Below are 11,426 nucleotides of genomic sequence, written 5' to 3'. Positions count from 1 at the left end.
AGTACGTCCTGTCTGGTCTTCGAAACGTCTAGATAGAATAGAGACAGCTGATGAAGGGATATTCCAAGGGGCTTTCCGTTTTCCTATGTGTTCGTTCCGTTGTCTGTAGTTTATTGTTCTAACGTCCTGTACCCTGATATGCATGTATATACACATGTAGATGTAAGTATGTACATATATGTGTGTATACATGTATATATATTCTTTGTATTATATATATATATATATATATATAGCTTCATGCTCTGGTGACACCTAATATTCTGTCATTTAAAGTGGAGAGGTTTTGTGGCACACAGAGTAATAGAATAAAGTCTACTCACCATATCTGATACTCAAATTCTCACGAAACATTTTCAATAGTTTCAAGATGCCATCAATGTCAACAGTTTCACACTGTAGAAAAAGAAAGAGAGAGAGAGAGAGAGAACTTTAAAAGAAATCAGTCCAACAGAATAAACAAAAGAGTAATTAATGAATTCAATTAGAATCACAATAAAATTAGTTGCAGTATGTGTGTCATTAGTATTTAGATTTCTAAAGTATCATCTAATGATGAAGAAATAAAATATAAAAACCACATCCAGGTTTAAAATTATCCATTGTTTTCATTTATAAGACAATAGAGTGTAATTTGAGGGTGATTTGGTTGTTATATAGAACAACTACATGGTGGCTTCTTTGTCAACTCATTACCTCGCTGAGGTTTTTATTGATGTTGCTGTTATAGTTATTGTTGCAAATGGAATTGATATGAAATAAAATAGGCTAACCCTAACTCTAAAACTTGGACCCTAACCCTAAAACTCTAAAGCTAAAACTAGTACAAACGCACGAACGATGTCATAGATAACAGTACCACCGATAGTTGTTAACAAACAACGGCAGTAATTTTATTCAAGGGAAAAGATCCCATTACACCACCAGAACGTCTTGCTGACAAACCACAGCAGTAATTGTTTTCACCTCAATAGACGTCATAACTTTGAAAATAAGGAATTTTTTTTTAAAACGCTAAGAGTAAATGATGTTTTAAATGACACATTCTACCAGTATACGAAATTTGAAAGTGTTTAGTCACCAAAAATTATTTTTTCTATGTGCCGGCCAAAAGGAAAAGATCCGGGTTAGGATTAGTTAAGCATGGAAGAATACAGTAGATTAGGACATGTAAAAATCACTGGATCTTATTCTACCAACCAAGATATAAAATCAATCCATTTCTTTTAAGATGAGATTCAGTTTCAATAGTTTGTTATTAGAATGATGGCAACAAATTTGTGAGCTGAATAATATGGTGGATGTTAATATTGTAATGTCATGGTCACTTTAACCCTTTACCTGTCTCGTGTAACACAAGATACAAAAGAAAAAATTTATCTGGTGTTCACACAACATATATGATATACACTCCTAATATTTTTCAACTAGCAGAATAACTTGGAGTTCATGAAAGGAAAGCTTTATATTATGCAGAATGTGAGTGTGGCCGTTGCCAGTACCGCCTGACTGGCCTTCGTGCTGGTGGCACGTAAAAAGCACCCACTACACTCTCTGAGTGGTTGGCATTAGGAAGGGCATCCAGCTGTAGAAACTCTGCCAAATCAGATTGGAGCCTGGTGTAGCCATCTGGTTTCACCAGTCCTCAGTCAAATCGTCCAACCCATGCTAGCATGGAAAGCGGACGTTAAACGATGATGATGATGATGTATGAAACGAGCCAACTAAAAGCACAAAAACAAGTATGGACATTGAGGACGAAGTTACGAAAATTTTTTGGACAGGTAAAGGGTTATATAGGAACACTGCTAGACTAATCATCTACTAACAGAAAAGTTGTAGTGGTTGCATTTTTTAGCTCCCCAGTCAACCTTACAAACAAAGACATTCCAGAATTTTAATCAGATAGTGTATTTCAAGTCTATAATTATCTAATATGTCTAATTTTTTTTTTTAAAGATGGTAGAGCATGAAACTACTAGCAGACTGACCAACTGCACAAAAGCTCCCTCACAAGTTGTCTACCACTAATTGACTAACTGAACAGATGGTGTGCACGTGTCTGTGGGTGTGTGCAAATGCCTCCTAAATCCTAAAGAGGCTTTTAAAGGCCAGTACTTAACTCCAATTTCACAACTTTGCATGAACGAATTATATCTCCCCTCCAAACAGGATGCTAATCTGTCACAGGGCACACTCTCATATGATCTGGTACCAACAGCTGAGGTAGCATTGTATTTTGGGGGGGGGGGGTTTGGTGAGAACAGGAAGAGCAGTACTGAAACTGGTGAAGAACACAGAGAAAATGGAATCAAGATCTTGCAGTTATTCAAATTGAATATGAGCTACATCAATCCTAGTGTAGCAAAATAGCGGTAAGGAATGGAAGGAGAATGTTCCACTCCTGAGCAACATTTTTTGTGGGTGTTATGATTTTTGACGTGTATTACGCTGTGCTTTTCATTAGGTGGCACATAAGATCTCAAGTGCTGCCACAAGCAGCACCAACTTTAGTTTAACTACTCCATCAATCTAACTCGTTTCAGAGACAAAAGCCATGGATACAATTTCTTCCTTCTATGAGAGAGAGGTATTAAAGACCTGGTCTGAAGGTGCATAAAAGAGTGGATTCCACAAAAGGTCTCCCAAGGCCAGCTGGTAATGATAACCAGGCAACTGATAAGATGCTTCTAATCTCTTGCCTAATTTAACACTGCTATCTGAAATAAAGAAATAAAATGTTCTTTCACGCAACCGATTTGAATCAGTGACCTATGAGCTAGTACTTTTATATCTCCTCCGCTCAGACCTCTTACATTTACAACAGATTTCAGTGATAACCACAAAGTGATGGTGACTTAATAGATGATATGATCTAATATATAACTGTCACTTACAAATCCAAATGATCACAACACTAGGTCAACAGTAAATAATGGTGAAATGGTTGTGGAGATAAGTTGCACTATCAAAACACACAGGTTCTGAGCTCAAATTTCAATGTAGGCATTTCATTGTAATTCTGTCAGTGGGATTAATGCCATGAGTTTTATGCCAGCCAGCTTAAGAAAATAGCTATCAGCACTTTTTTGAATTTCAGTAGGCATTAGGCAGACATCCTTTCCAGAGCAAGAATGAATTCTTTACTTGCTTTTCCTCATGAAAGTAGAAACAAACATCTGTTCTCAATAGTTGAGTTCAAGAAAAATTAATATAAACTTTACCTTTCTCTGCAAGTATTTAGAACACACACCAGCCACTAATTTGGAAGCTGAAAAGAACAGAAAAAAAAAAAAGACCTTCATTAAAGAGGACAAAAGAAACAAAGAAAATATTAGTTTCAAATTTTGGCACAAGGCCAGCAAGTTTGGGAAAGGGAGTAAATCAATTACATTGATTCCAGTGCTAAACTGGTACTTGTTTTACTGACCCTGAAAGGAAGATAGGCAATGTCAACTTTGGTGGAAGTTGAACTCAGAACATAAAGATGGACAAAATGCTACTAAGCATTTTGCTAATACCTCATTTGAATAAGTGAGAGGAAACATTATTATTTCAATACTACTTGCTGTAAGACCTGTACACTTTCCCTTTTAATGTCAGAATAGTTGTATGTTGTGTTGTCAACATAAGGCAGAGACAATCATTAATGTTCTAATAAAATCGTTGTCACACAAGAAAATAGGCATGTATGTTTTCAATCAGATCCCTGCCAATACTGACCACCACCACCAGCATGCTAATTCTAGACACTGTCCTTCATTTAACCGTTTAGCATTCAGATCATTCTGTCAAAAGTAATGCTTTCCCATTCACACTGTTTTGAATTAATCTTGCATTAATTTGTAGCTTTGAAATTTTGATGATGGGATTGTGTATTTTTAGAACAGCATTGAAAGGTAGGTGTAATAGGCTGGATCTGGCTGGTTAGAACATAAGATGGGTAACATATTTGGGCCGGATATGGCTGGTTTAAACGCTAAAGGGTTAAAGCTACTCTACGATTAACTAAAACTAAACCATTTTTTTTCTTTCTTTTTAATAACATTATTAGCAGCAAAGAGCTAATGTCCATAATCTATGAAGGCTCTCCCAGTTCAGCATTTGGTTAGAACATTTGTGGAACAATGCTTGCAGGCATGGAGATGAGGTGGGGAAAAGGTATGCATGAATCTAGCAAGTTCAGTGAAACAGAAAGCATCGTAATAGTGATAGAAGAGGAAAAGAGACAAAAAAGCATTTTTGTGAGTTAGTGGTTGTAGTGTGTTAGTGAGGAAGTTTTTGCTATGCCTAGGATATATATGTGTGCGTGTGTGTGTAGCACCATTACCACCACCCAATATATGTGAGCATACAATTCAAATTTCTTCCTTATTAGTTATTCCAACAAGGAAGGACGGTGTTAATTATGGCCTTTTCAACTGTCTTCACCTTGGGTGGAGAGGAGAGATAATGTAATCAATATTCATATCAAGCTGTTGCAAGTCAGTGATTGTGTGAAAGAGGAGTAGATATAAGCAGGGCATAGAGCTCTGTGGTAGAAGGACTTGTATACTGGCTTCCACATTAACTTGAGCAATAACAGATGTTGTAGTAAGAGAAAGAGTATCTTGTTTAATGAAGACAGGGTTACACAGTGTTGCTAACTAAAGGGTTAGTTACCCAGCAGCATGCACACTGGTGGTTAATCTGGCCAAGACATGTAACCATTACACTGATACACAGTATAGAAGAGAGCAGGTGTTCAATATTGATGTGTTTTATGCTTCTGAAAACAAAACCCGGGTTTAATGAAGCGTGTGAAGGAAACAATGTATTGTTTGACTGCTGATATAGAGCTTTTAACCCTTTAGTATTCAGATTATTCTGTTGGATGTAATGCTTAATTATTCATATTGCTTTGAATTTATCATTTATTATCTTGTAGCTTCGATATTTCGATGAGATGATTATTTATTTTAAGAATGACATTATAGGTTAAGTGTTATGGATCTAGCCAGTTTAAGCACAGAACAGATAAAATATTTGGACCTGATATGGCCGATTTAAATACTAAAGAGTTAGGTCATTTGTAGGTCTATGTCTGCAACAGAATGGTTAATAGTGTTCTACAATGTACAACAACATTATATCGTCTGACCTCCCAATGTTATACTATGATAATATATTATACTGCTCTCTAATATTCTACAATGTACTACATTGATATATTGTACTGGTTCCCTACTATTCCACAGCAATACATCACATTGGTCCCTGATGTTCATTAATTCACCAAATAGTGGATAGCAGTACATATCTACCTCATATTTTATTAATTCATCATCATTATATAATCTGTAGATGTCTGAAATACAGTATTGTCAAGTAAATACTTCCCCATACATACAAACTGATCTTCTGTCAAATATATAATACATTATTCTTATTTATAATAGATGTGTTTCTGGCTGTTAACTCAAATCTGTCGTTATAATCTATTCTAAGGGAATATGCAATTCCCGTACACAGTAACTACTAGAGATGATTGATATTGGTCATAAATGTATTTTCTGCAGCTAACTGCACTGATGTTGAGCTATTAAAACCTCTTCACCAGGATTTTGATTGAGATACTGAGAAACAACACAAGCAAACAAAAAATCCAGGAGACTCAACTTTAGGTTGTATTTCAATTTAGTTGAATCTGGTCTCTGCTACTAACTGCCACGTCTTAAAATTTAGCAAAGAGAGCTCAAGTACAATGTTTGGAAGGTAAACAAAACTAAGAGCAGAGTAATACTCAATACAGCCTGCTTACTGCAAAGGTTGGTAGTTATGTTTAGAAGGAGCCCTTTCAATATGAATTTACCAGAGGCTGCCCCTTGTCCCACTGTTACCAACCTAGCCAAACATATTAACTTGGAATTATATTAACAACCCCATGTTAACATTGCATCTTAAATCACCCCTTAACATCAATGCTAACACAATATTTCAGATGTGCAAGAACCTTTAGTGAAAGTGTAATCCAAACACTATCTTAATATAATGAAAAAAATCATAAAACCCATCTTCAAATCCTTGGCTGTTTTGAAAATTAATTGGAACACATAAGCTGTGTATTGTTAGAAAATGTCATGAAAGAGCTGGAGTTGAAGCATCACACACACACAAACTCTTATCTAAACAACTGAGGCACAGTTTGCTATTGTAGTATACTTCAACTATCACAGACCTTGGTGGTACATCAACTGGACATATCCTTAACAGTTCAAAATACGGCAAAAACAATATCCCACCCATTCAGTTTAGATACATCTACAATACCATCCTAAAAACATTAACCCTCTCATTCAGTCCAGATAAGCAGAAAAGAACACAAAAACAGTAAAAGCATCAAATAAACTCCATCCTAAACTCTATACTGAGATGAACACCACAAATGATTTAAGTGTAGTAGAATGGCAACTATCATGTTCTGGGTCAACCACTTAACCCACTTTGAAGTGGCCACTATGGGATGGTCACAGTTTAAATATATTTGATCTGAGGTCTACTCAGTCAAGACTGACTAGAATTTAAACAATAGGCATATGGAAATAATCTTAGACAATGATGAGGATAAAACTTGTACAATCTGTGACACTGTGCCTCATACAATTAACAACTTCATGATGAGATATCCAGCATCATTCTTAGGTACATAGGCAGAAGTGAGTAAATAAATTATATATATATGTCTTTTACCTTTTACTTGTTTCAGTCATTAGACTGTGGCCATGCTGGAGTACTGCCTTGGAGTATTTTTAGTTGAATGAATTGACCCCAGTATTTATTTTTAAAGCCTGGTGCTTATTTTATTGGTCTCTTTCGACAAACTGCTAAGTTACAGGGACATGAACACATCAGTACCAGTTGTCAAGCAGTGGTGGGGACAAACACAGACACAAAGACACACACATATACACGACAGGCTTCTTTCAGTTTCCATCTACCAAATCCACTCACAAGGCTTTGGTTGGCATGAATGAGGCTGTAGAAGACACTTGCCCAAGGTGCCACACATGTTGCTGGGAAGTGAAGTTCTTACCCACACAGCCATGCCTACACCTATAAAAAAAAGTGTTTGACTGACTACCTGTGTACTACAGGGTGTCCACAAGGTCTGGGTACATGGAGTAAAATTAAATTCATAACATAAACAATTAAATATAAGAAATAATAATTTCTTAAAGTATGTATTAATTCCCATGTGGGTACATGGAGTAAATAAAATCATAACAAACAATTAAATATAGGAAATAATAATTTCTTAAAGTATGTGTTATTCCCCATGTACCCAGACTTTGTGGACACCCTGTATAATTCTGTTGGATCAGAATTGACTTGGAATTGCACTATAAAAGTAAATTGGTGTTGTGACATTATAAAATATGAACAGGTTATTGACACAGTGTCTATGGCCAGCAGCAAGTAAAACATGTGCCCTGCATCATCTACTGGTAACATGTACTAGAGAAATGAATGTAGCTGGGCTGAAATGCTGAAAGAAAAATAATTTTAATAGTCTAGTCAGATAAACTAAGAAGGGAGTTAAGATAGAAGACACATATTATGCACATGACATTATTGTAATATGTGAGTCTCTTGATCACTGGCAGCTGACTAGGTAAGATATGATTGGACGTCAGGACCAATGGAATAATAAACATTCAGCCAGTTATTTATAAACTAACAAAAATATGGCACATTAATGTGGCAGTGTTGGCAAGTTAAATAAATTGCTAGATATACTGGCTACATGGTCATGTGATCAAATTTTTCAACAACTTTCTGTTGTGCTCCAATGTGCCTGACTGACAACAGGTTCCAAATCTCCTTCACAGTCGAGTTGTGATAGTAAAAGACAATACATTTGTAAAGCTATCTACTTCCTACTAACTGCATGAACAACAAATGATATGACCTTCTTTTTGTTCTTTTTAGCGAGGAAAATGCAATCAACCAGAACCATAGAGCAAAGATTAATGCAACTTTATGGAATCTCCATGAGTTAGAATAGCACATAGTTTCTTTTTTTTCTACTCTAGGCACAAGGCCTGAAATTTTTGGGGAGGGGGCCAGTCAATTTAATCGACCCCGAAAGGATGAAAAGCAAAGTCGACCTCAGCTGAATTTGAACTCAGAATATAAAAACAGATAAAATACTGCCAAGCATTTCACCTGGCGTGCTAATGTTTCTTCCAGTTTGGGGTGCAGCTATTTAAGATCTGCAACAGATTGTCACTTATTTCATGCCAGTCTAGGTATTTCTAACCCTCAGTCACCTTTTAATGGATTTGTGTACCCATTATTAATAGTTAACTGTTCTAAGCATTTCTTTACAATTTAACTGATTTATTACATTTAATTTCTTAATTGGCTAATGAGTAAGAAACCTTTCTGATAATTGGATAATTAATTAGGTAATTGTGTGTGTGTTTGTGTGTAGTGATAGCAGTTATATGTTTGTTGGTAAGGGAGACAAAGAGAGCAAGGGATTGGATAGGTGAAGAAATGGGTGATGGTAATATGAAGATCAATAATGACCTGGAAGTGAGGGAGAGATGGCTAGCAATACAGAAAAGTGATGGTGAGTATCAAATATTAACCGATCCAATGCACTCTTTCATTACACAGGTATTGAAATAAGAAAGAGGGAAGAGAGAAGAGGTGGGGGCATTAAATATGGATTGATCCCAAACTATCATTACATGATTAGTATGGCATAAAATGAAAGAGAAGGTGAGCAACAGAAAAAAGGGAGGTCATGAAAGAGCAAGGGACTGGAGAGAAAATGGTGACTTAACAGAAACATATAGCAACAAACTAAATGTAGATACATGTCCCAGTCTTCACCACTATCACCATTTTAACATTCATCTTTCTATGTCTGCATATGTTGTCAGGTCTTCTTCAGCACCACGTCACCAACTTTTTGTGAAGCTCAGCATTTTGAGATCAATCTCCATCACTTTGTCCCATGCCTTCCTAGTACACCTTTTTTCACAGGTTCCATCCTACTTTGAGCACTCACTACCACTTTAAACAACTGCTGTCTTTCATATACATCTCGTACTCATAACAGCAGAATATTTTCTCTCTTGCACACATCTAATTCCTCTCATACCCAATGCTTTTCTCTCAGCTCATTTGTACTCCATCATTCACTGTATGCTAATATTACTGTCAGCAGAGCACAGCACTTTATTTCTATCTAATCTTAAATTCTCTGCATTCAAGGTTCACATCTCACTCTCAGTACCATACACTATTGTACTTTGTACACAAGCATTATACAAGGAGAGAGAAACCATGTTCTACCATCAAACTTCTTAAAATTCCTCCACTCTGTTCTTACAGTGGTCACTATACTCACCTCAACTGCTAATTAGGCCACTGATGTAGCAAAAGTTATCAACAACTTGTAGTGAGTTTTCCAAGTGTTTGAAGAAATGTTTTTCAAATGTATTCTTACTACTAATAACTCCTGTGTATCTTGCCACATACAAAGTTTTACCTTAACAGTCAACCTGCCTGTGATCTCATAACAACTATTGTGCATTCAAAGTTTACACCAGGTACATCGCATGGAATTTCTATCTACTGAGCACAACAATTTCCAAATGGTAGCAGGGTCTGTCCTCTAAGACTTCACCCTTTGCTAAGTTTACTCGGTTTTTGCTTCCAGATCTGGAATTTCTTCTCCAAACCTTCAACAGACTTAGCTATGAGAACTAGAGTAAATGGAACTACATTGTTTTTGAAGACAAGTATTCAGTTGTTGGAATATCTACAGACATGCAAACCTTTAATGTAATCTTCAGCATGATCAGTGTGTGTAATAAGATTTACTCTTTGAATTATTGATACAATCCATTCCATGGGCTTCCATACAGTTTCCATCTATTTATTATCTTGTGATTTTGGTAACCAACATTTGACCACACAGCCACATAATTTCTTTATTATATAAGCACTTGCCTTTATGTATTGATTTCTCCTTTTCCAGTTAGTCTAAACAATCTGTCAAGAAACATACCCTCTCTCACTCTCACACACACGGGTACATACAAACTCACATTTTATAAACTTCATAAGAATACTGCTTAACAATATGCTGACAAATATAATATGTATGTAAGTGTGTATAAATATATAGAACAATATACATATCTGTTCGTTTTATTGAAAAATAACACTGAACTGGGCAATACAAAAAAACCCTGCTTCAACAGGTGAAAAACATTTTATGTATAAAAAGGGAATTACAAATAACTGTTAGCCAGTATAATTTGCAGAAAGAAATTTAAAAAAAAAAAAAAGAAAGCTAAGAGGAAATAATTCAAAATGACTAACAACATGAATTTGGATAAATAAGTTAAGGGATGATGTATTAAGTGCCATATGCAAAGACTTCTCAAGTAATTGAGATTTGCCTTTTTATTGGAGAAATAAAGTAGAAGCCTGTAGAATCTAATGACTATATGTAGTGTGACTGTATACCACACCTAAATGTTTTCATACACTTGAATGGAGGATTTGCAATAAAGATTATCATATACATGCACATGTGCATTCAAGTGTACAAAAGAGAATACTCAGCAATATATATTTGCTTAATGTGAAGCTTTATCTCTGAATAAACTAATATATATACACATAAAAAAATATATATACAGAAACCCACCCACACAGATATTATAGCTGTAATATATAGAATGTATGTCCCGTCGCTGCAGTGAACCAGTACGCTGCCGTCAATGCAAGTAAATAAATAAATAAATAAATGAACCATTGTTGATCCTGTCTGGAGGACTGAAGTAACTATTATGCTGGTTGTTGTTGTTATTCTTCTACTTATTATTATTATTATTATAACAACAATTAGTCAAAGCTGTCTGAATAATGGAGATATGAGCTCTATTGCCGCCTAATTTTATTTGATATAGTTAGTAATGCTATTTTAGTTGTGGAGTAAACTTAAACAACAATTCACAAAGAAGAAAAAAAAAAGGCAAACATGAAAGAACTATTTTTAAAATCTACATTATTCTAGAAAAAAACTATAGTAATGCTACTTTTAATTATAGATGAGGAAGGGGGACTTTGTGATGCTTATGCATTCTCCTAGGACATTAGAAACCTATGTGGATGATACCAAGCAAAATCTGAATGCAAGTCATTTTCATTTAAATAATTCTTTCATTGTTTTTGCCACCAGTCCCCAATGATAATGCAGGTGTACAAAAGATATAACAGAATATGTGGAGATAACAAACAATAAAAATAAAATTATATACGAAAATGATGGGAAGAATAAAGGTATTACACAATATTTTAAGACAGTATTTTTAAATTCAAAATAACACACAAAACATTAAATGTGTGTGTGTGTGTGTATA

At 35.2% G+C, this 11,426-nt stretch overlaps 1 protein-coding gene across 1 annotated transcript in view; it reads right to left on the bottom strand.

The window, feature by feature from the left end:
• LOC106879669 (inner nuclear membrane protein Man1) overlaps positions 1-11,426 on the bottom strand; it is a 48,524-nt gene that overhangs the window by 25,707 nt on the left and 11,391 nt on the right. The window contains exons 2-3 of the mRNA XM_014929342.2: positions 3,225-3,271; positions 324-396 (exon numbers count right to left, since the gene is read on the bottom strand). Of these exons, the coding sequence (XP_014784828.2) occupies positions 324-396; positions 3,225-3,271 (120 nt within the window). The remainder of the gene's footprint in view (positions 1-323; positions 397-3,224; positions 3,272-11,426) is intronic.

Source organism: Octopus bimaculoides, chromosome 4, assembly GCF_001194135.2.
Source record: "Octopus bimaculoides isolate UCB-OBI-ISO-001 chromosome 4, ASM119413v2, whole genome shotgun sequence".
Taxonomy (NCBI): domain Eukaryota; kingdom Metazoa; phylum Mollusca; class Cephalopoda; order Octopoda; family Octopodidae; genus Octopus; species Octopus bimaculoides.
Note: the sequence above shows the minus strand (reverse complement) of the source record. Positions and strands in the feature narration are given on the sequence as shown.